The sequence below is a fragment of the Ipomoea nil genome, unplaced genomic scaffold (genome assembly GCF_001879475.1).
Source record: "Ipomoea nil cultivar Tokyo-kokei standard unplaced genomic scaffold, Asagao_1.1 scaffold3069, whole genome shotgun sequence".
Lineage (NCBI taxonomy): Eukaryota > Viridiplantae > Streptophyta > Magnoliopsida > Solanales > Convolvulaceae > Ipomoea > Ipomoea nil.
The window spans coordinates 8,949,546-8,975,480 of NW_017619497.1; the positions used below are offsets into that span (position 1 = coordinate 8,949,546).

A 25,935-nucleotide genomic window follows, 5' to 3' on the forward strand; every position below is an offset into this window, starting at 1 on the left:
AAATCTTGTTATTTGAGATTACTATGACAGATTTAATAATTTGGAACAATTGATAAGTATATCGTTAATATAATGCAACGCAACTACAAAATTGGAGGTAGCTTGAAACAATTAATAATATTGCTAATGAATAAGTATTGTATAATATTGATAATTAAGTACAGTGTAATTGTTCATATTATTATCCTAGATTTAAGCTTATTTTAATGTCATTTGTTATAATTTTATCGAAAGTAGTATTCCTCATTTGATTCATTTGTATATTAGGTGTAATTCTTGATGATTCAAATGAGTTGAATGGTTTTAGGAGTATTTTGAAACAATTTGTGGTATTAACTCTTTTGTATCTTAAGTTTGTTGACTTGCCCATCCATGTCCATGAATATGCTTGGATTCTTATGGGTAAAAGGTTTTGATGTCTAGAAGTTTAGTATAATTACACAAGTATAACATGTCATAGCTTCAATCCCTTATAGAACAATAATTTTTACCCATAATCCTTTAACCATGTACTCTTTTTGCAACAATCATATATATATAGCCTGGTGCGACATGCTTCCCCAAGTGCGGACGTAATGATTCATCTAGTCCATCAATCTAAACATAATCAACGGCTAAAAGTCAATTAAAATAGATATTGTAGGTGGTGGTGTTTTTATAATTTTATAAAATGCTGATGCATTTAGATATATTTGATAGTGCATTCGCACATAATACAAAGTACATTTAAAAATACTTATAATGACACGGAAGAAGAACATTTAAAAATATTTGATAATACATTTAAATTCAAAATATTTTTAAATGCACCATGAAACATTTCCTTGTAGACCGTGAGGCATCCCCAAATGCACCATCAATTCAATTGTATAAAATTGTAAAAATGTCACTTGGTTTTTCCCTCTTATTATTGAATTTCAGCCTTTGATCTTGTTTTAGATGGACGGAGCAGATGAATGCCAGGCAGGCACGGGAAAATGGAGGAGGCCAGGTGGGATTTATGTCAGCCCCGATTCATTATGAATATTGACTACTGCCAGCTAGCTAGCCTACAACCTAGCATTGCATGCATGCATGCAATCAACCTTTAATTTCGTAGCTCAGCCTGCGTTAACAAAAACAAGGACATTTTGTTGGCCTTAATTTATTGATAACCTCACAATCTTTTTATATATTATTTTATTTTATGCACAATATTATAATTCAAATTCCATTTCTTACCATTATTAATTGTTCATACATCGGAAATTAAAGATCAAAATTTAACACCTTTTAACAACTATAATGTTCACAAGTTGGCCCATTTACTTTTAATTAAATATTAAAACAATCAATTAGATAGTGCCATGTCAGGAAAGAACAATGATATTTTAATCATTTTAATTGTGAATTAATTTAATCTTTTGAAAGTTTACTGCCGTAACTTCTATATAATTGCTCTATATAATTTTTCTTATCGGTCAGTATTTTTGTCTATATTGTCTATATATAAATATATATACTTTCACATTATACGTCAAATATTTTCAAGTCACACAGTTTAAGAGAGAAAAGTGTTTGACATCAATTTCCTAATAGTATCTAATAACGTACAAACCAAATAAAAGAGGTAAACTGCATCAAGAAAACCCTAATGCGGTGAGCTAAACCAGGAGAGTATTATAAAAAATCGAACAATGTAACACTATAAAACACTAAAATTCTTAAATATTTAAGTTGTATCTGTTTAAATCGTTGCTAAATCTGAAACAGTGACTCTCTCAAAGAAAAGGGAATGCTAAATTAAGAGTATGCAGAGAAGAAAAATAGAATGGTGGTGTCTTTGATTCTTCAAAGAATCATACAAATATACAAAAAAAGATGTACCATTGCATCTCAATTTAGCAGCTTCAATTCTGCAACAATTTTATAATAGCATAGCCCCCAAACCCCCCATTTTCTTTAATTTCATCCTTAAACCATGAAGCTACAACAATAGATCCAATATATATATATATATTTGTACCCAACAAAAACACAAGATTAGAGATACATTATTGATTCATGCTTTTGTTAAGAATCAAGTAATAGCCTCCCATTACTTCAGAACCAGCAAGAGAAACCCTTCCCTCTTCAATGGCATCTTCTCCCTCTTCTCCTCCTCCTCCTCCTTTCAAATGTATGCTCCCATGATAGCTACCCCCATGAAAGCTCGGTTCTTTGTGCGATGGAGAATGGTTACCCATCTCGATCTGGTTTTCCATGCCTCCGTCTACGCTGCCCTCCAGTACCAATTTGGTCGCTTCTACCTCTTTCCCTTTCCCCCACAATACGACGTACACTCCCGTCACAATTAGTCCCCCTCCGAGCAAACTGAGGTAAACACGTACGAAAAAACAGTGCCATTTATGTATGTTTATCCATGAATATATATAACACTCAAGTTTAGTTCAATAACGAAAGGTTGAGATAATATAATACGTACGTTCCCAAGTATATCTTCTCGTCCAAGAACAAAGATCCCGCTATTGCCACCATGACCAGCATCAACGGGTTGAAGACCGAAACGAAAACCGGGCCTTTCTTGCGTACACACCACGCAATCAGAGAGAACATCAATCCAGAACCGACAATCCCCTGCACCAATAACAATTGTTGTTTCAGCTCTGAATTTTGATTTGTATCGCCTAAAAGTATTTGCGATAGGACTTACAGCATATGCAACCACAAAGAGTCGAACATTCCATCCCAACTTCCACTCGTTCCAGTCCCTTACCGAACAAATTGAATACACGAAAGATTGAAATGTTCCCATCATCATCATTAGAGCGGTAAATGAGTATGCACATGGAAATCGCTCAGCTGCCTTAGCCTGTTCCAATAATACAGTATATAGATCTGCTCAGGATACCTCGTGGTCCAACCAAAAAGCAATTAAGCAATCAAGAACCATAAATACTATAATGCAACATATATACAATTGCTATAATCTAACGATACTGATTTACAAGCATGAATGTTGGGTTTATATATGATTTAATTTACCTGAAGAATCAACCAGCAGGAATAGCACAGACATCCTGCCAAGGCGATAATGGTGCCCAATAAATAATTGCTTTTTACGACCTTGCTCGGTGGTGTTTTATGCAGTAGGTGAATATTAGTATTCCATAAATGAAGTTCGGGTCCTTGGTAAAAGGTGAGGAGCATCGCCCCGCCAATGCCAAACATTGTCCCCAACGCCTTTCCTTTGCCTGCCGCTGTATTCAAACCCAACTTCTCCAACCTAGACCAACGATAATACACAATTATATATCCTCATCAAGAACGGGCTAATCAACACCATCAAGCTCGATTAGCTCTCGAGCCAATACTTTATGCAAAAGGTTGCGTTTAGAATAGGAAGATATGTATATATACCCAAGAATAACCGCAACAATGAAGGTAATGCCGGGGATGAGATTAAATATGGCAGTGGCATAGGTTGCAGAAGTATATGACAAGCTCTTCAAATACAAATTCTGCCCCAGTGATCCTCTGCAGGTATCAAAGAATTGAATACAGAATGGTAACACTTTGATCAGATCATCATCAGTTATAATCATTACACTATACAAAATCAATTCATCATGTCTACAAACACTGAGTTAATTACCACTCAAATTATTCATACTCATAGTTCAGTAGACCACACCTATTTTTATTTTTTTTGAGTGATGAGGAAAACTGCATTCACTACCCGTGGGTAAACCCGCCCTATGACCCTAGCCGACAAAGGGTCACGGGGTAAATCCCGCCCTATGACCCTAGCCGACAAAGGATCACTGGATAAATCCCGCCCTATGACCGTAACTGACAAAGGACCACAAGGAGATAAACCAGCTTAGATTGTCCTATGACCATAACTGGCAAATGACCATAAGAAGATAAACCAGTCTAAGTTGTCCTGACCGACTCAAACCAAGAAAGTTAATAGGCTAGCTATTGGGAGCTGAACTTGAACTTTGTAATCTTGTGGTTACCAAGTAAACAGTCGGTCAGCCTGACTGACCGACGACTTAGCTGAGGTTGCTACAATCCACACCTAATTTAATCACTCCATTACTGAAATTAGAGCAATGTAAATAGAGGAAAGGTATCACAAGAACCATATGAAAAGCAGATGGGTGTTTCTCTTTAATTGGTTCACAGCAAAGAAGAAGAAGAACTACAACAACAAAACCCGTGAATGAAAAGCAAAAACGTACAGTTACCTGGCAACCAAAGATGAGAGAAAAGAGGGATTAAATGAAAGAAGAGCTCACCCAAACAGTCCACACAGAAATGCCAGAAACAGAACAGTCCACGTTAGCTTGGGCCTCTTATTTCTGAAATCACAATAATCCACAAAATTAAACACAGATTAGGAGAAATAATACAAACTTCCATGATTGAATCGATGCCCAGAAGACCAGAACCACAACAAAATCCATACATGCATAATGCATGCATGCAATCTTAAAGCCTAAACAGACAAATCCATTCATTTCTGATGTAAACCGGACTGGATTTTTAGTGGGCAAGTACACAAGATCGAGCCCGTCACATATCGAGTTACACCAAATATGGTAAACTCCTCCTCCCATCCACTATCCTGTCATATCCTGTCATAGAAATTTGGGTTTTGTGGGCGAGAAATGAATAAAGATGATACCTTTCGACAAAGTAGGAGACGGGGCCGATGAACCCAGCGGCGAAAAGGAACCGGTAAAACACCAAAATACTTAGGTTCATCCCATCGGAAGCCGCTATCTTATACAGCACATTAACGCCGGCGAAAATGGTCTGCACCGAGACCATAATAATGGCCGGTTTGAACTCATGCAGCACGTTCCACATATCCCCCATCGCAGCCGAAACCTTCCCAGAAATCCAAAAGCTCAGAATCTAAACCAAACAAGAAATCCCGACGGCCGTTCTTGAAAATCCGGCGTCTCTTTCTCCTCCGGTCCCGAAAGATTCCGAGGAAAAAGGACGCAATAAAAGCGTCAGCGTCTCGGAATGACGGAACGTAGACGGAGAGAGAAAGAGAGAAAGAGATCGAGGGAGAAAGAGAGAGAGAGAGAGAGGGAAAGAGGGGTTTGGGAGCAAGTCTATCGGGTGATGTTCTTGAGATTATAAGCGAATCCAGATACGTAGCCGCATCGTATGCGTACGTACAAATGTACGTATTTTGCGTATGTATATTAAGGCGCGCCTTCAGAGTTCAGCCTTTCTCCCGCTGTATTCTCCTGCACGTGTAGCCCCTGAACGTTACACGTGTCGGGCTTATAATTACTGTTGTATAGTTAGATAATTAAAACTAGTAACTAGTATAAAGTATCAATGAAAATTTATGATATATGGAAATATTTCTTTTGCTCTTATGATATATATATATGGAAACCAAATAATTTGTACGTTATATAACCTATTGACGGAAATAATGCAAATTAACACCAAAATAATTAAGAAGAATTAATAAGCGAGATAGGGATATAATTACATACAACAAAACAGTTTATAAGCAACAAGCTCGTCTCAAGAAGCTATAACGAGTTCGTAATTATTGATTGGACCGACATGAAAAGCAAAGGAAAGAAGGGGAAGCTAAGGGAACATTTTAACGGGGTATATGGGATTCTTGGAATTGGGAATTCAAGATTAAAGAAGAAAGAGAGAAAAAGTTTGATTACCAGAAACCAAGCCACTTACCTATTAGACACATTATAAGATTAATGAAGGTTGCTCACTTTGCACGTTTGAGCTTCTGTGCCAATTAAGTGCTCGTTTGCAAGTCTCAAAGCCTTGTTTTTTGATCTCATACCAAACCCTTGTAAATATTACATCTTAATTTAAAAATATTTTATTTTTTTCACAAATATTGCACTCTTATTCAGTAACAAACAATATATTTATGATTAATATTGCACTTTCCCCAACATACCTATTACATTTTAATCATAACACGACCCATATAAGAATCTGTAAAACGGTTTTTCAAAATCACATGAAAATCATTCAAAAAAAAAAGTCAAATTATTGTATGATTATAAATATTATGTACATTTTTAATATATTAAAAGTATATTATTTGTGTACCGGATGTATATTATTTAATATAATATATATAAAATAATGTACTTTCAATACTCAAATAATATATTTTTTAAAAATGTACTTTACGTACATAAATAATGTATCTTTAGTATATTAAAAATGTGAGGAAGATCACTAATATTTTGGGCCTAAATTTATCGGCCCAAATGTAATCTGATTGGGCGCAAAATTTGAGCCTGTCACAGGTCAGAGGAGTTCGAGAAATAAGCGGGTCAACCCGTTTTGGGAGGAAGCTATCTTTCATTCTTTCACTCTCTTCTTCCTCACAGAGTTAGGTAAGCTCCATTCCTCGCTTCGTTCTCATCATCAGATCCGTATTCAACAATCTTCTGCTCCGATCTACTTTTATACGGTTCCATCTCATACATAAGAATATAATCTTTTGTTTATAACTGCGTGCAGATTAGATTTGTAAAGCAAGTTTCTTTGCTAATTTCATGTGAATTTACTGTGTTTTGCAGGCCATCAACCTCTTACTTTTGTTTATCTCCATTCGACATGTGAGTTTTTTGTTTTCGTTTTTGTTTTTTTTTGGTTTATGGTAAAATTATGTGAATTGCATGCCTAAGAATGTTTTTTGATCACAAGGCTTAGTTTTATCTTGTGTCAATAATCTAGATTAATGATTCATTCAGATTGAAATTTGTTTGCCAATCAATTACTTTAAATTTCTTGATCATTGGATGGAATTTCATCTTAGATTTTTTTTTGAGTGACGAGAGAAAACCGCAGTCATTGGCGTATGGTGTGTAAACCACCTTGTTACCCTAGCCGGGCCGGCAAATGACCAGTAAACCAGCATAAGTTGTACATATCTGACTAACTCAAACCAAAAAGGCTTATAGGGTGCTCCTGAAAATCGAAGGTGTACTCTTGGCTGGATCTTAGATATATACTTTAATATGTTGTATGGATGTTCTGCTCATGGTACTGCTGATGTGATCCATAGGATACAACCTTTTGTGCCTACCTCTACTTAGCAGTCCAAAAGCATGAAAGCTGCTTCCTTTTTTGTGGAATGGTTTAGTATAGTTTCTGTTTGGTTCCTTAGTCTGGGGCATACATTATTAAGGAAACGTAAATTGTGTTTTACACTTTTACTATGAAGTTGATTTGGACCTCGAAGAACTTTCAAAGGATGTATGTCGGTATACATAAATATTTGTTTGTGTACATATAATAGGACTCGGTTGCTATAAGGTTGAACTCTCATTCATATGTTCATGTGTGCCACTGTGGCCTAATTTGTTTTCTCTGCATAGGTCGGACGAGGAAGTTGTAGATCAGAAGAAGTTATATGAAGATTCTTGTAAGCCAAAATGTGTGAGGCAACTTAAAGAGTATCAGGTGATCTCTACCACCGTGAAAAATAGCTAAAAACATTCAGATACTATTCATAGTTTACTCGAGATGTATACTAGTGCTTTTTACTATCTTGTGCCTTAAGCCTTCATTAAATTTAATTTTGTGGATTAGACGATTGCTTCTTACTGCATACTCTACATGTTGGCTGTTAAAATGGACTCCTGGCAATTTCTAAATGGTTTAATGCATAGTTTACCTACTACGTTGAGCTTGGTCAGACTCGACCTGAATAATTTTGTAAATCTGAGTAGTGATTCATTTATCAACTCGAGTGCCCTTTTTTTTTTTTTTCCTGTTATCTGCCCCGCTAAATTGGTGAATTATTGTGCTGCAATTGAATGTATAATAATTTCAAGAACATATATATTTGATGTTATGTGATAAAATGATATGGTACTGTAATGAGCATATATGTGATAAACCTGGAGGGTGTGGTTGAGTGGAAGGGACTCATCCATCCTTAACCAAAGGTCAAGGGTTCGATCCTTGGCTTTGGGAATGGAGCAGCCTTAAATCTCCAGGCCGGCTGTCCCACCCAAAAGAGGTGCCTACAATTTAGCGAGGGGATTAGTCACTGTGTTCGACGGTGGAAACCCTGGGTATACCCAAAAAAAGAAGTGAGAGTTTAAAGCTGTAGTTCTCCGATCAAGGGGAGTTTTATTGCTGTTATTGAGTGTTGAAGGTCTAGATTCGTTCTTGCTTTAGTCACCTATCAATTGTATTAGAATTGATCTCGACTTCTGAGATTAACCGAACCTTATCAGTTTGCTGGCTTGTCTTGGTTATTTTATCTAGCTAATAACTAACCAGCAGTTATGCCTATCGTTTGTCTTTCCTTAAACATTTTACCAGTAATAGCTAACCGAGATGGCTCCTATTACCCTACAGGCATGTGCTAAAAGAGTTGATGGCGATGAAAGTGGGCACAAGCATTGCACTGGCCAATATTTCGACTATTGGCACTGCATTGACAAATGTGTAAGTATCATCTCTTTGCCCTCTCCATTCTCGCCCTAGCTTCTCTGTGTAATATGCATGCCATGCTTTGTGGGCGGGTGTGCTTATGAAATGCGTTTATTATGCTGCAGGTTGCTCCGAAGCTATTTACAAAACTCAAGTAACGGGCCTGCATTGCATCTCGCTACTTCATTTCTCAACATAGCCTTTATTACGTGTTCTTTGTGCATGTCTTTGCTAGAAGCTACCGATTCCTCAGCGCAACGTTGTAGCTGCATCGAAATTTTTGAACTGCAATGATCTTGAATTTGATTAATAAGAGATCATACTTGTTTGATAAAATCTGTTACTCTTTGGTTTAAATGATTATGTGATTATCAAAGATGTTTGTTTGATACATATTCTCCTTTCCATTAGTTTGCTTGCTAGATAGTGATTTTACCTCTTAATGTTCAACCCACGATAATTTTTTATTTTATTTTTATTTATTAAGTGTCGCGAATTAGACATTAAAATAACCAAGAAATAAATCACGTTACGCATCTATTTAACAACTAACCTCAAAAATTCTTTTCTTACTTTAAAACCGTTAGATATTTCGAGAGGTCCAAATCCCATACCATTCAATTTATTTAATATTTATATTCGTTAATCTATTTTATTTACACTTAACAACCCAATTTTATTATTCGTCTGATTCGATCAAACAATCTTAACCCATGATAATGAGATGCTTTCAATCAGTTATAATGAGCTTTAAAGATCTTTTTTTTTTTTGAATGCTATTAGCTCTATTACAATGTAGTATCTGTTCATATACTTTCTCAACCTACTGAAACACAAAGACCTAATAACGCCTCCACTGAGGCTCGAACTCACAACCTTCCAAATGGAAGTCTAACCCGGGTACCATAACCTTCCAAATGAAAGTCCAACTCGGGTACCATTAGACCATATAGTCCTGGTAGCTTTAAAGATCTAATTTTAGTATATACATTTGATTTGATAAGATTACATACGGTTAAAAATAACAATCCTTATACCATGAATCAAGGTTCACAAAATCATAGTGCACTGTGGATCCTGGTGCATATGTATGTGTCCTATGTTGTGAGTTTTTGTATCGTGTATCCTGGTGCATTCGTATGTGTCTTGTGATGTGATTTGTTGTGTTTTTGTGTTATTAAATTTTGTACATTACAAATATAAATTCTGTACTTTTATCATTTTGATTCAAGATCTATAATGTTACGTGGACCTGGTCCATGATATAAAATTATAGATTGCCTAAAAACAACCCACCGCAATTTATCACATATTCTTTACATTCCATTCGTTATTCTTAATCTTGTTTTTTTTTTTCCTGATCTTTCTTTTAAAAGGAAACAAAGCTAACCGACCCACCGAAAAAAATAATGGTTTCTTTCAAAAAGAAATTGCTTTACCGGTTTGCTGATACAAAAATACGGCGTAAAATGGGCATTAATATGCGGATACATAACGGATGCCCTTCACATTTGAAACGGAGCTCTTTTTGGAAATTTTGTAGTATTCCTTTTACAAGAAATTCTTTAGTGAAAGTGTTTACCATTAAGCTGAAAGTTAAAAGTTATAACGAGTAATAAAAGTGTAACCAGCATCACATTTTGAATTCATATAGAATTGGTTATACGGGACAAGTAACAAGATGTTAGGTGTTCAATAATCTTTCATTAGTTATTAATTGCATGCTATCAAACGTGTACCACTACATAAAAGTTATTGTTGCGCATATATAACTGTGTATATCGGCAGTAAGATGTTAAACTCTCAACGGTAGCTAGGGTGCAACAATATACAAACACTTTAGGCCGGGCATGTATGTAGGAAATTTATTAAAAAATATTTTCTTGAAAACCCATTTATGGTAATGTATAAAAAATAATCCATGATTTGAGGCAACTAATCCCTAGTTGAGTTGGTCATACAATTGACTTGATAACTATAAGGTTCCAAATTTAACTTCCTTTGAGAGCTGCGTATCAATCTTCTTAGTTTGAGACTATCAACTATATATAGACAACCTAGACTGATTTACCTTCTTATTTTCATTGCTGACTAGGGTCATAATGCAATTTTCACTACTTTTCGATAACAACTGTAAACTTTTCCAATGAATCAAATAAAATAATAACCCATTACACATAATTTCATAGAGGGTCTTATAACCCTTCCCAAGTTCTAGTTTCCCAACTTTTATGGATATAAGTTTAAATTTCTCTTTACTCATTATAAATTTTAATTTTTAAGTATATAAACATACAAAATTTATCTTTTCAACTAAGGAAGACAAATTCAATTTGACTTGATTCAAATTGATAATAAACCCAACTAACCCACTCAAAATAATGCCTTAAAATATTCCATTTTCATGCTAATTTATCTCCGCTTCAAAACTTCGAAATTGATGAGGTGAATCCATTAAAAAAAAAAAACATAGTAACCCCATAATTCTTCAATAACAGGTGATCATGTGTGAACGCAAAAGATCCCTCCCCCCCCCCCCCCCCCCTCCCAACAACCCCCAATCAATTACTCCACCACAGAAACCGCAGTGTATAGTTAGCTAGGGATAATCAAGAAAGGAATCTGTACTAAATAAATAAATAAATAAATCTTTTTTTAAAAAAATAAATCTTTAATAAATAAATTGGGTGTCAACATCTTGATCCGATCCTCATGCCTCATCTTCCAACTTCTATAAATGGCATCATCCTGAGGCGTGTGCCCTCCACACTTCTCCATATCCATTTTCTTTCTTTCATCCTTCCCAAACCCTCAACTATATATTCCTTCATTTCCTGCAAACCCTTTCCAGCAAAAACTATAATTTTCATCCCACAAGAAGAAAAACCAAATCTTGATTGCCTATACTTTTAATTTAATATATAGATTTTGGGTGGTTTAATTTGGATCATGGAAATGGCCAAGAAACAAAACAACCTTAATGAGATTAATAAGCAATTAGAGTTAGCAGAAGTCGTTGATGTCGAAAGACAACAGCTTGAGGTCGTTGAGGTGGCCGTCGTCGATTACTCCAAGAGGGCACAGTGGCTGAGAGCCGCCGTGCTGGGGGCGAACGATGGGCTGCTCTCCGTCGCGTCGCTCATGATGGGCGTCGGGGCGTTCGGATCGGACGTCAAGATCATGATGCTCACCGGAATCGCCGGGCTGGTGGCCGGCGCGTGCAGCATGGCGCTCGGAGAGTACGTGTCGGTGTACGCTCAGTACGACATAGAGGTGGCGCAGATGAAGAGGGAACGCGGTGGCGGCGGTGATGGCCGCCGGAAAAGCGAGGAGGAGGAGAAGAAGAGCCAGCTGCCTAGTCCGATGAAGGCGGCAGTGGCGTCGGCCTTGGCTTTTGCGGTGGGAGCGGCGGTGCCTCTGGTGGCGGCGGCGTTCATACAGAACTATAAAGTGAGGCTGGCGGCGGTGGTGGCGGCGTCCGGTGTGGCGTTGATAGTTTTTGGTGGGTTGGGTGCTTATCTTGGGAAGGCACCTCTTGTCAAATCTTCTTTAAGGGTTTTGATTGGAGGGTTAGTGGCCATGGGAATCACTTTTGGACTGTCTAAACTAGTTGGTTCGCAATTTTAGAACTATAAGTTATAAGTTATAAGATAAGATATTAATTACTTTAATTTGGTCTTACCTATTTTATATAATTATTAGCTAGAAACTAAATCATATCTTATATCCACGGCTGGAAATCAGCAATTTTCCGACCACCAGAGAGTACCTTAGCTTTAATTTCCGTGTATGCTTCAGTTCATGTCTTTGGTGTGGCTTTTGTACTGTCGTGTAGTCTTCTGATCTTGGTTGCATATTTGTCCTGCAAGTAAGAGATATGCACTAACTATGAATGAAATGTAAGTTTGGTTATTTATGGATGGAGTTCTTTATATGTTTTGATTTATTGAAAAATCGACAACTACTACTTAGAGTCGCAGTAGGTTTAGGTGAAATTTGCCTTATTATCTTGATCGATAAAGGATAATCGACTCAAATTAAGAAAGTTAATAAACAATCTTCACACGAAGTTGTATATATGTATGAATGTATGTACCCACATAAGACATATGGTATGTAATTATATGTGTTTCGGTGTGAGTGTGATGAGTGCGTTTATATAACTCTCACTCTTATATAATAATTCAGCAAATTAAATCACATAAATGAGGTAAATTATACTGAAAAAATAATGTGTGATGATGGGTTCTTGTTATGAATCAAACTCGTGATCTTTTGATTGGTATAGAAACAATATAATATGATGTTTTGCGAAAAACACATGACATGCCGTAGCTTGCACGAGAAAAAAAACAAGCAAAAATTGATAAAGAGATCGAAAAGGGATGATTCCACTACTCAAAAAGGACAATTTTAAATTGCATTTCACACCGTATATACCAGCTTAAATGGGGGTTAATTAATATTAATACAACTATAAAGTTGAATCGAGTAAGTAATTAAAACTTTATGACTCGAATCGATAACGCATATGAACCGTGTAGTCCCAGAATACGATAACGTAACAACAGAAAAATTGATTCTCCGTCCGCGTTATTCCCACCCAACTCAATCAAGCATAAGGCATATTGTTGGGGTCAGGTACTTTATTGCTTTGCATCGTCTACTTTAATTACTACGCTTAATTCCGATAAAATATTTATATGTGTGTACTGAGTAAAACTTGTTTATATGTATTAGTGATTGAATCTCACGTGAGAGGTAATTCGTATTAGAAAGATCATGTGCAATAGGCTCAACCAAGAAGGTATTGGTAAGAATTGAACTTCGTGACATTCTGATATATATGAGAATTATATACTTCACCCCTCGACCACCCACCCGCAAACCAAAGTGATTTTTTATTTTATTTTATCCAATTTTAAGTGGTCGGAATTTTTTTTTTTTGTTGGTTAGACCGTACCATAGGTTTCCTCAATTAGGGTGCAATAGGGCATACACATTGAAACTAATCATATTTGAGCTAGGTATGACCTCAAAGGGTGGCAAAGCGCTCTCTTATGGATTAGAAAATTCAGTATTTTTTTTACCTGCACGAATAGCTCAACTGGTTCATAGGTAACAAATTACGGATAAAGACGCATAACTAAGACCTAACAACCGCAGGGTAGAAGTTTCACCCTCTTGTACGCGTGGTTCCTTGTGAGACACTGATCCTCCTACTTAATGAGACGTTTTAATTTGTCATTATATTGTTATTTACTACTTATCCGTCTTATTTTATGTGTCGAGTACCTCAGAATCCTGTCAAATATGGTGTTAAACCTTTGGGTGAGGAATTTTGTCTTTTGTGGACAAGAAAATCAATTTTATATAACCGTTTAAGCTAGAAACAGTAATTATAGTCTGCAAAACTAAGGAATGATGGGAACACAGTATATATGACAGTAGTGATGAACAAGTAGCGGGCGCTTGTTTGTTTAATACTGTTAATACATATCTCTATTATAAAATAGCAATAAGAAAGAGTAAATGCTAAAGGCAAACAAATTCCCGCCTAAACTAATGGTGTGTTTAGATCATAGATATCAAATGCGTAGATCAGATTTTTTATATCATTGGGTTCTTAAAATATTAATTCTGCCGTCCAGTTTTGAAGTAGAATCCCGAAGTTCTAGGAATGTCTACATGGCCGAAATAATTAATGATCGGCTATTAAATCTATCTTTTAAATATTAAATATGGTGATGTTTAATTAGCTGCTTGGCCTTCCCAATATTAACGATTGGTTTAACAAGGTAATCGTAAATCTACATATTGACGATTGGTATACAAGCACTTCCTAAACCTAATTATAAATACATCTCTTTGTATCGGAGACAAACACTTCAACATCAGATTGCTTCTAAAAAAACACAGAAAAACCTGCAAAATACACACTACAATTTTAATGTTCTCGCGGTGACATCTCTTCAATGAATACAAGAACAACAATATGGGTCAGCAGTGCATTCTGCGTATATAAATCCTGAAAAGAAGAGGGAGTGAAGCCAATGTAAAGAAGTAGAAGATCAAGAGGTATGTTTTTATATATATATTTTTCCGTAATATTTTCTCTATGTTTTTAGGAATACAGAAACTAGAAAGAGTGGAAATAAACAAAGGAGAAGAATCATGGAAAAGGCAAACATAATGCAGCAAGTCCAATTGCTATCAATACATTTGTATGATCCTCTTTTTTTGAGTCACGTTGAAAACTGAAAAGGGATTCAAACATTTGTTATTACTAGCCAGGTAGTTGTAGTGGAAGATAATTGTGATCATGGTGCATCACTTTTGCACCATGATTTTTAACTTTTTGATTACATATAATGCTGGCTTTGTTATGAGGTTGTAGTTTTTCTCCACAGTACAGTGTTAGTATGGGATTGTGATGTATTGATCATATGTATTGAAAAAGTTATTTTCAGAATTTAATACTCTCTTATTGTAAGTAATACTTATTTGTTGGTTATTTATTTACTTATTATCTGTATAAGCAAAAAATCATAATTGTAAGCAACAAAACTGTGTAATTAGACTGTAAGATCATCATTTGCAGAAATAGTTTAGTTAGTATTGTTTTTGCAACACAGATACAAGATTAAACATTAAAAAAAGATAATAAAGACAAGCTAAACAGAAGTAATTAAATACAACAACTTCAAGTTCAAAAACTCAAAAAAAAAAATTACTGCATGCTGTTTAACTTCTTTTCAGATTCAGGTATTTAACAACTAAGTATAACATACCTTTGACAGATGTGAATATCCTAGGCATTGTTTGATTTCATTTTATGGTAAGCTTTAGTACCTGCAAAAATAGATATATATTGTATTAAGCTAAGCTATGTACACTGTGAAAGTTATTAAAGCAGTTCTAAAATTTGAAATAATTACACACAAATGCTTATAGTGTATGATGCCATTAATTTAGAGAACTGCACAGAACAATAATACCACAAGTATCTAAACTGTTTCAACATGTAGAAGTCATTTTTGTGTCTGGGCGATAACAAAATGCCCGCTAGATCATATCCTCAGGAAAAAAACTGATGTTATCCATAAAAAACTGATGTTATCCATAATTTAGCAGGGCTAACATAATACTGTTTTGAGTTTTTCTTATAGATAGCTTTCATCTGTTTAGAATGCTAAGGAACATATTAGATCTGACTATGTTAACCCTTGAGATCCAACAAGGAGAATATAAGTGCAATTTATCATATTCAACTCAACTTTTGAGTAATACTGACTTTAGAGGAAAATAATATGCTTGAATTCTTTTTTTTCTTTTATCATTTAGTGATAGGAGATAAATATTTCTTAGTTTTGCTTATAATCTTCTATATCCAGTCAGTTGTGGTGTGATTATCTATAATTTTATTTAGCTTTTATTCAAATAGGAATTCTAAATTTTGTATTTTACATAGTTACCTACTCTTTAAAAAAAAAACAATTACACAGCCAAATACATACATAAGTTATTTTTAGCTACGAATATATTTTTATACAAATTTTCAGACATGAAAGATAAATTTTAGGAGAATTAATAAAATTTTTAGGTCAGAATATATTTACCTTATCAATTTTGTCTGAGTTTTTGGAGAGGAGCTTTCTGATTTCATGATTGCTCTACATGTACACCGTCAATTCTTTGGAGTGGTTTTAAGCTCTTAATTTCCTTCTTTCACACTCTCAGATGTACATAGATCTGTAGATAAATAGTTAGGTTTTTATTTAATTAAACTTGGAGCTTTTATTTAATTAATTAAGTAAAGAGATTGGAACTTACCATATGATGTAGACAGCCTGTTTATAGTCATGGATGTTGAGTTTTCTTTTTCACTGATTCGTCGGTTTGGGGAGGAAGACGACGAAGACGAAGGGCAGTATTGGGGTAGAAGACTGGGTTGAACCGGGGGATTACGGAGTGCAGTGGTGTTTTGGTTTTCATAGGCTTCATCTCCATGTTTGTTGATGGAAAATTTCGTGGGTTTGGCGAAGAAGACGAAGATGGCGAAGAAGACGAAGCGCAGAAATGAAGTAGGAATCGTGGGTTGAAGCGCAGAAATGGGAGTTTAATATTATTATCTATTATTTATATTATCTATATTCTTAATTTTTAATATTAACATTAATATTAATAAAGTAATAAATATTAATAATGGGGATGAAGCTGGGTTTGGGCCTAATGAAAATTGTTATCAATTTTTTTTTAAAAAAATATTTTTATCATCTTTATTATCAAGATTATTCATTCATTGTTTAAGAGTAAATACTCAAAATGGTCCCTCGACTATAGCTAAATTCACAAATTAGTCCTCAACTTTCAATTTCACCCAATTAAGTCCTTAACTTTGCAATTTTGACACGATTTGGTCCTCCATATAATTGACCGTTTGTTGAGCATGATCGACGATCTCCAGAAGAACCTTCAGCTCTCGTCGGAGCACGTGGAGGCCTCCAGGTTGACGTTGCACCGGTTCGGAAACACGTCGTCTTCTTCACTCTGGTACGAATTCAACTACATTGAATCCAAAGGGAGGATGAAGAAGGTGACCGGGTTTGGTAGATTGTTTTCGACAGTGGATTCAAATGTAACGGTGCGGTCTGAAAATGCAATCGGAACCTTAAAAAATCGACGATGGACCATGAAATTACATATATATCCTCAAAAATCACAGTCAACAAACGGTCAAATAGACAGAGGACCAAATTGTGTTAAAATTACAAAGTTAAGGACTTAATTGGGTGAAATTGAAAGTTGAGGACCAATTTGTGAATTTAGCTATAGTCGAGGGACCATTTTGGGTATTTACTCATTGTTTAATGTTAATTATTACTCCGTATTTTTTATTCCTACGGAAGTATTATTATTATAATATATTGAACAAGAATTTACAAAATTCATGAATTTTGTGAATAATTCAATAGTTTATAAATTCAATTCATTATTATTCATTTTACTATTCTAAATAAATTAAATTATTGATTTTGATGTTTGTAGAAAATGCAATCGTATTGTCTGATAATCACGTCTTTACGAAAGGAATTTAAGCTGGTATGGTGAATGCATGAAATTGTAATTTTTTGGAATATTTAACAAATCGATTTCTACATCGTTTACTGTGTTACAGATTGTAAATGTTTCATAAGTTGTGTATATACATTTTATTGTTTTCTATTTATATATTGTTTTTGGATGTAGGCAATGTTATTCATATCACTATATCTGAAACACTTGTGAACTCATCTATTAAAAGTAAAGATTATGTCAGGAAATAATTTGGGCACTCGAGTTAATTTATTTTTGTATATACAACTGTATATGGCTAATTGTATGTAGAAGTATCAACCATAATTAAAGTTGTTATTTTAGATTATAATGCTGAGTACTATTCTTCAACGTTGTATATGAGGAGGTTTTTTAACAACCTGTAAAATTTAATATTAATGTTTAGTCTTTTTGTAAAATTAATATTAACTATATTTAAATTATTTTGTAATATATGAATTACATATATGTTTATGTTAAGTGATGTATTTTAAAATAAATAATATTGCCTAATATTCAATCCGTGCATCGCACGGGTAAAATACTAGTTTAGTAATATAATAATTTGATTAATTTAATGATTGGTGAGTAAGCTGGGTGGGTTGGGGTTACCAAAGTGGTTAGTATGATTATTGTCCGGTCTGGAAAGGGTCTACGGAAGCATGTGGCGGACACACGCTCCTGCGAATAATTTAAGGTTATTAAAATGAGAACACATACAAGATTGAAGATTCTGGTCCTTCAATTCGCCATATTTCACTATCAAGAATGTCAAATTCCTATAATTCACTAGGAAAAAAAATAAATTTACCTACTGAAAAGTTGGTAAGCAAATTACTAAAATCTACAATAAGTATTTAACTTGCCAACAGATTTTTATAACTAAAATACTAAAATTTATAGTTATTTAAATGTTAGTTATGTGCTAATGACCTTGTAATCGGGTAGTATTAAGTGACTCTCCCAAATGAGATGTCATAAATTTGAACCCCAGCGTGGCGGTACTGGCTTTTTTTGTTTCATTTTTTTCTTTATTTATATATCTTATGTTGTGAATTATTTGTTATTAATTTTACATGGATGCTAAGTTAACAACTTTAGTAGCTTATCAATAGATTACAAGAAGTCAAGAACATGCTAAAAAAAATTGATTTGCACTTTTTTTTTGCAAGTTTGAGAAGTTTATATTAAATCAAACTAAAGAGCATTACAAATGAAAGAAGGAGGAACGGAAGCCCACTCCTTACGTTCAGACATAGAAACGGACTCCGGCACTAGGAAATGGATTGTCTGGTTCGCAGAACGTTTCGCAAAAGAGATACAACAATGAGAAAAAGCGCTCAATGAATCTTTTACATCAGCTAATAGAAGATCGAATGAGGTGACGAAATCAGGAGATGATAGACCCAGAACAACCAATAAGGAATTCGTCTCAACATGAAGGTACTCAATGCTGTGCTAATTGGACCAGCTTAGAGCTTCTCTGATTGCTAAGGCTTCAGCTTCCCTGGGAGAGTAAATTCCAGCCCACGGCTGGCTGACTGCAGATAAGAAGGAGCCATGGTGATCTCGGACAACCCATCCAAAACCCATTATGCCTGAGCTTCAACAGCTATATTCCAGCAGATAATGACGAACAGACACACCTGTGACTTCTCCAATGTGCAGCAGACTTGAGCAATCCAATCCAAACAGTTTTGGAACTGATTCTTGTCGGGCAAACAGGGATGAAAGATGCTCCAGCACTGGGACGCGAATCTGCATTCTGCGAGTAGATGAAAAATTGATTCCTCGATCGTTTTCAGGCACAAAGGACACATAGGATCGCAATCAATTATTCGCTGGCGCAGCTTGTCCATAGTCGGGAGGCAGCCTGAACATGCTTGCCATATGAAGGCCTTTGCTCTGGGAGGGATATGAATCTTCCACACAGCAGACCATCTTGTAGTAGGAGTATTGGTAAAATCCTACGAGATGGATTTGTAACAGCTTTTAACCGTGAAGGATCCCTTATCATCTATTACACTGCGGGATAGAGATACTGAGTATAAGCTAGGCATCTCTTGGATTGAAAATGTCTCTAACTACTTCTTCATCTATCCCAACCTGAACCCCTGGAGTTAAACAGAGAACTAGTTTATACTAGTTTATTAATAAGAGTTTAACTTCTTGGTAAATGACTGTTAGCTGATAGCGGTTAGCTGTTAGCTGATTGTGTTAATTAGAGAGTATAACTAGTTGATAACATTAGCTGTTGTAGAAAAGTGTTTGGTAAATTAGCTGTAAGCTGATAGCTGTTTGGTATAATTTCTTTTCTGAAAAAGCTAATTGAAAAAGTTGTTTGGAGTAGCTTTTTGAATTTTAGCATTTTGGAGTTGCAAAAAGCTAATTAACCAAACATTTATATTGATATTTTAAGTAAATCAAACAATTAATAGTGGTCAAATAAGTCAAAATTGACATATAGGCCAATTTTTTACCAAACAGGGCCAATATACTCACTCATACACTTAAATGTCGTTTTACATTCAATTAACTACTAGTAAACAACTAATTTACCAAACAATTTTACCAGCTAATACAACCAATTGGCGAAACAGCTAACACAATCAGTCATCAACTACTAGCTAACCCAATTAGCTATCATCTATCAGCTATTATCCATTTGCCAAACACCCACATAATGTTGTGTCATATATTTATGCATGGTACAACACTATTCATCTACTCGAATTCGCGACGAGTATTCAACCATGTTGCGACGCTTGAAATCCAAGAGGAAAATAGTGGCGAGGAAGATGAGATTGGTCAGATATTTAAACAAAGCTTCCGTATGCTGTTTAGCAACAGTGAAGGCGCACATTGTGGCGGTTTTGAGCATACCGTTGATGAAACTGACGAACATGCAGTTCCTGAATTGAGAAAAAAGAAAAGAAAAATTTGACCGAAAACATGGTAGCTCGTCAGAGAAGAATTGAAAGAAAAGAGAAGTAAAATAATTAAAATACCTTAATTATTTTGTCTATTAATATTTTTTGATGAAATTTGACGACAATTTGACCGGAGTAATAAAAATTGAATAGTTAAAATACTAAATTAACAATTAATAAAACCCCAACAGTCACAAGTCACAATACCAAAATTGAAATTTAGTATCTCAATAATATACATGCTTTCCATATGCCACTAAATCATCGTTGCCGAGTCGCACTCCACCATTACTTGTCTATAACTTTTTGGCCAAACAAACTAGATCCTCTTTAGAATAGCCCATGATTCAACTTTCTCTATTGTATTAGTAAATTTCTGTAATAATTGGAAAGTTTATTTTATCGTGATTTCCAAAATAATAACAATAAATTCTGCTTCAGGGGCCACTTTGCCAAAATTGCAAAATTGGCCCAAGATCTTTCAGCAGCAGCGTTTGTCCATTATCCCCAAAACCCAAGCACCGGAACACCGATTGGGATTTTGGGAATGCGTTGAATTTCTACCAAAAACCCTAGAAATTTGCCTGTAGATTTCCATGGCACCAACGAATCACCAAGGAAACAAGCCCTCCTCCGGCCTCCCACAGTATCCTCCGCCCTTTCCTTCACATCATTCCACCAGAAAACGCCTCCTCGACGGCTCTCCTTTGAATTCAACGTCGTTTGAATCGTCCTCGTTGGATCGATTACCCAAGCGGATAACTCGAGACCTACCCAATTTATCCGACTGCCATGGCTGCCGGACTCGGGTCAACCACACAAACCCGAAGGATCGACTCCAAACCCTAGACAGCTATTGGCGAATCGTCCTCCTCTGTAAGAAGTGTATCAAATTTGTCAGTTCCGCACAAATATGCTCCTACTGCTTTAAGGAGACCGTGAACTTGGATTGTTTCACATGCGGCCGCTGCAAAAGGTGTATCCACAAGGACTGCGTTCTGAGGTATGATCATTCTAGCCCGTGGTCTTATAGCTGTAAGGAGAGAGGACCGCAATTGGAATTCTCAGTTTGTATAGATTGTTGGGTTCCTAAGTTGCTTAAGAATTCTAAAGTTTGTACGAGTATTGATAAATCACTGTCAAAACCGCCTCCTACTGGGACTCATTCTAAGGTTTCTTTGAATGATAATGATGCCAATTCATTGCAAAAGTTCACAACTGATGCGAATGCTGAGGCCAAGAAGAAGAATTTGGTTTCCACTAAAGAAAAAGAGAAGGGTTTAAGAGAAGTGGTGGCAGCAAAAAGTGTGATGGACATGACAAAGAATGCAATGGAACTAGCTGCTAACAATGAATTGAATGGTGACATAAATGGTGGGTTGATTGTTAGTAATAGTATAAGTAGCAGTAGCAGTAGTAGTACTAATGGTGCTAGTGCTTCAAAGAATGACAATGATGCAAAATTGGTTTTTCAATTGCATAGTGCTATAAATAGTTCTCCTCGGATTTCAAAAGATTTGCACTTGACAAACACAGACAATTTCCCTGTTCCGAAAGCTATGGATTGGAAGAGTTTAATTAGTAAACCAGTGGAGTTAGGCAAGACTCCTCAGTATGGTGAAGGTGAGAAGATTGTGGTGTATAGAAGAACTAGACTAAGAGAAAAAATTAGTGCGAGCATGTCAGAAGCTTCAGTTTGTGCTAGGGACAATGAGATTGGCTCTTCTATTGATTTGTGCCAGACAGATGCCAAGTTAATAGCCATTTCAGGGGCTTCAGTTTATGCCAAGGACAAAGACACTTGTTATTTTGATTTGGGCAGGATTGAACATAAAGTAAAAACGTATAAGAGGACTAGATTCAAGAGGAAAGAGCTCCATGTAAATGACAGGGATGATTTCTTTGTTAGTGTTGTTGAAAAGTGCAATTTTGGTGGTGGCAGTAGAGTGGTTTCTGAGTCTCAGTCTTGTCAGCACGATGATTTGACTCAGGAGGCACATCAGTGTGAACTGAGGATTCCATTCCCAGTCAAATGTGATGGTGATGTTACCTTGCAGACTGAGAGATGCAATGCAAAGGAGGGCCGTTACTTGTTAAAATACTCCAGAAGGTGTGTAGTTTCCAAACCAGGGTTAGATCATGAAACTAGTATGCATGGTGATGCTTCGACTCATGAGTTGCATTTGTATGAAGTGATCATTCCCTGCCTGGTGAACTGTGATGGCAAGGTCACCTTGCAGAACCAAAGCTGCCGTGAGAAGGATGATCGCTACTCATTGAAATACTCCAAGAGGCGGCGCATAGGTCCCATACCAGAGTTCCAGACCAAAGCTGCAGTGTGCCAAGCAACTATTCCTTGCCTGTTGAAGTCCGAAGGCAAGGTTAACTTGCAGAATGAGAACTGCAATATGGAGGAGGGCCGCTACTTAATAAAATACTCCAAGAGGCGCACTGGTTCCAAACTGGAGTTAGATCATGAAAGCAATATTCATAATGATGCTTTGCACCTTCCAGAATCTGATCCTGGATTACCTAGGAAACATTTTGTAGAATCTAGGACATCATCTAATGCTTCAATGATATCCTCTGGTGCCAGTGTACAGGCTTGTGCTTGTATAAATGTTTCCTCCCCAAAGGATCTCTAAGTTAGCTAGGTAAAAAAATTCTTGATTTATCCTTAAAACATTATATGTCTAATAGAATTTCTATTGTTGTATGCTTGAAATGCGCTGCCATTTAATCTCATAGTACTATATTAGCACGCTTGCACTTTGTTACTTGACTCTTCAATGTAGCATTTGGTATTGAGGATAAGTTCATAATTCGAGTTAATTACAACTTTTCCGTATATAATTGTTTGCAAATTGGCATTTTAAGTTACATCAAGATTTAACTTTTTAGAGGAAACTCTGCATAACAGATGTTTAAGTAATATCTTGCTGCCATATTCCTTGGTGCAGTAATTAGCAAATAAACCAAGGACTAGACTTGACTTGTTAAAGAGCTCATGTGTATTTATGTGTCTCATGTGACTACTATTTCCTTGTCCTATTCCTCTGCAGCTACCCAAAAAAAATTACTATTAAAATCAACTATTAGTAACAAAGCACATTTTCATTTCAGCTTGTTCATGCAGCTGCCAATCTATATAGATTTCGCATAGGCATCATGTGCTCATTAGGAGAATAGCATCTTTTTTTCTCATTCATGCAAATGAAAACTTTAGGGAAACATTGACTGGCACATCATAAAATCACACTTAACCAAGATGCATGGACAGATCATTGGTCAGCAATGAGACCTTTGTTTAGATGGTGAGGTGCAAGTTGCTTTGATTTGCTTCCTAATGGTTCCAAAGGAAAGATTGCTTCTTATTGCCTCTACTTGCGTATCTTTATGTAAGTAAATGTTTTTGAATGTTCTGTCCTGGATTTCGTATGTGTGTGTGTGTTTTCTTTCAATTTCTTGCATTTAGCCATTGAAGAGGGTTTGCTTTATATGCTTTATATGCTGTGCTCATTGTTTTCTTCCAAATTTTAATGATCCAGCAAATATGATACTTCATACTTTGTTTTGAACAGAGGATTTGATGAAATTGGGGGATTCTGGCTTGGCAGAGTTTGTTCTCAAGCTATGTAATTACTTGACAGAGTTTCACTGCTGTTTCATACTTGAAGAGTTGTTAAGCCAAGTATTTGCATGCAACACTTTGCAAGGGTTTTGCTTTGTTTGACAACTTGGAGGTAGATGCAACTGAGGACCGTACACTAACTGACATGCTTCAAAGAACTGAATAAATATTTGATTTTCTTTTTTCTTCTAGCTGAGACAGACCTTGTTCTTTCTAGGGTTTGTAAATTTCTTGTTGAGTTCATATGGCTTAATTACATTTGTGCTTAATAAATAATACATTGCCACCTGTAGGGATTACTCATTTTACCTCATTGTATACTATTATGTGCATGATAGATGTAGATACATAATGCTTTAACCTTGTGTACTGGGTTCAAAAGTGTCATTAGTCAATATGAAAGGCAGAAAGCCTTGGTAAGTTTATGCATCACAGCATATTATTTTAGTGGAAATGGAAGGGAATATGCTGGTTTGGACTCCTGTGCTGCTTGTGTGAAGGCACAAAGGATGCCACCATAAAACAAAAGCTTCTTCTGAATTTATTTTATTGAAATACTGAGGAGATTGTGCTCTCTATGTGGATTCCACACTCCCCTCCATTAATTATTGAGCAGTCTTACTTTATTGTGTGGTTTCCACACTCCCCAATTTTTTATTACAGCACTAGAATCCTGGAAGAATATTTTTCTATATCCAAATGCTTTTCTACATAGATGGCCATAATTCCAATAAGGTGTCTGTTTATGTAGATTTTTACACCCTGCCATTTTCTCCATGCTATATATACCCCCTCTTAGGAAGACTATGCTCACATCAAGCAATCTATCTTCTTCTCTATAGTTGTGTTGATTTGTTTGCTTTTTCTTACTATACTCACTCATTTTACTTCATGGATGCCCAAATTCAGATTCCAATTCCTAAGGATGCTGCCATCCAGAACCAGTGCCAAGAACCTCAAGAAAAGGAGGTTGATTATGCGCAAAGGGCGCAGTGGCTCAGAGCTGCAGTGCTGGGAGCCAACGATGGATTGGTTTCTATTGCGTCATTGATGATGGGGATTGGGGCTGTTAAAAAAGACGTAAGAGCAATGTTTCTTGCAGGTTTTGCAGGACTAGTTGCCGGGGCATGTAGCATGGCAATCGGGGAGTTTGTCTCTGTGTACTCTCAGCTAGACATCGAAGTGGCTCAAATGAAAAGAGACAAAAGAGTGCAACAAAATGTAGAGGAAAGCGACGATTCAGAGAAGGAAGAGAAGGAAAATCTGCCAAATCCAATTCAAGCAGCTTTGGCATCAGCCCTTGCATTCTCGTTTGGAGCCATGGTTCCTTTGATGGCTGCTGCATTCATAGCAAACCATAAGTTGAGGTTGGTTGTGGTGATTTGTGCAGTAAGCCTAGCGTTGGTCGTTTTTGGCGTGATTGGAGCAGTGTTGGGGAAGACTCCTGTGGTGAAATCTTGTGCCAGGGTGCTCATAGGAGGCTGGATGGCTATGGCTGTCACATTTGGACTCACCAAGCTTGTTAACTCTGCTGGATTAGAAATGTGATTGTTCACTTTGTCTTTTCACTATCTTTTGTCTTTTCCTTTTGCTTTGCTTCATATATGTATACACAATCAGATTTCAATAATGTCAGATAATGGTATTTGTGCCCTACATGCTACTCTCAATTTTTCCCCTTTTACTTTAGACTACATCACATATAACATTCTAAATTAAAGTTATAAGTCGGTACAATTCAACCACAGAATCTTGGTGATGGATAGATTGAGACATTGGCCGGTCAATTTGCAAGACTTTTGTCATATCTAACATTCTAGCCTTGCGAGGCAG

The 25,935-nt window shown here is 36.0% G+C and overlaps 4 protein-coding genes across 5 annotated transcripts; 3 read left to right on the top strand and 1 right to left on the bottom strand.

The window, feature by feature from the left end:
• Window positions 1-1,784: 1,784 nt before the first annotated feature.
• On the bottom strand, window positions 1,785-5,112 carry LOC109164924 (WAT1-related protein At1g25270-like). Its single transcript, XM_019313481.1, has 7 exons — window positions 4,673-5,112; window positions 4,284-4,346; window positions 3,400-3,516; window positions 3,025-3,265; window positions 2,693-2,851; window positions 2,465-2,616; window positions 1,785-2,352 (listed from the first exon to the last, which is right to left on the bottom strand). The coding sequence occupies exons 1-7, from the start codon at window positions 4,864-4,866 to the stop codon at window positions 2,034-2,036; spliced, it is 1,245 nt and encodes a 414-aa protein (XP_019169026.1). The 5' UTR covers window positions 4,867-5,112; the 3' UTR covers window positions 1,785-2,033.
• A 6,064-nt stretch (window positions 5,113-11,176) lies between these two features.
• Window positions 11,177-12,359, top strand: LOC109165673 (vacuolar iron transporter homolog 4-like). The gene has a single exon (XM_019314539.1). The coding sequence runs from the start codon at window positions 11,395-11,397 to the stop codon at window positions 12,070-12,072; it is 678 nt and encodes a 225-aa protein (XP_019170084.1). The 5' UTR covers window positions 11,177-11,394; the 3' UTR covers window positions 12,073-12,359.
• An 8,551-nt stretch (window positions 12,360-20,910) lies between these two features.
• LOC109165671 lies at window positions 20,911-25,756 on the top strand. 2 transcript variants are annotated; one of them, XR_002051580.1, is made up of 3 exons: window positions 20,911-23,125; window positions 23,698-23,869; window positions 24,053-25,756. XR_002051580.1 is itself a non-coding variant. In XM_019314536.1 (2 exons), exon 1 carries the CDS (start codon window positions 21,068-21,070, stop codon window positions 23,114-23,116), a length of 2,049 nt encoding a protein of 682 aa, XP_019170081.1. In that variant the 5' UTR covers window positions 20,912-21,067; the 3' UTR covers window positions 23,117-23,125; window positions 24,053-25,756. The 2 variants fall into 2 exon arrangements, 1 of the variants encoding a protein (XP_019170081.1); XM_019314536.1 differs by lacking the exon at window positions 23,698-23,869 and having other exon boundaries at window positions 20,912-23,125.
• On the top strand, window positions 24,780-25,758 carry LOC109165672 (vacuolar iron transporter homolog 4-like). The gene has a single exon (XM_019314538.1). The coding sequence runs from the start codon at window positions 24,802-24,804 to the stop codon at window positions 25,648-25,650; it is 849 nt and encodes a 282-aa protein (XP_019170083.1). The 5' UTR covers window positions 24,780-24,801; the 3' UTR covers window positions 25,651-25,758.
• Window positions 25,759-25,935: the final 177 nt, after the last annotated feature.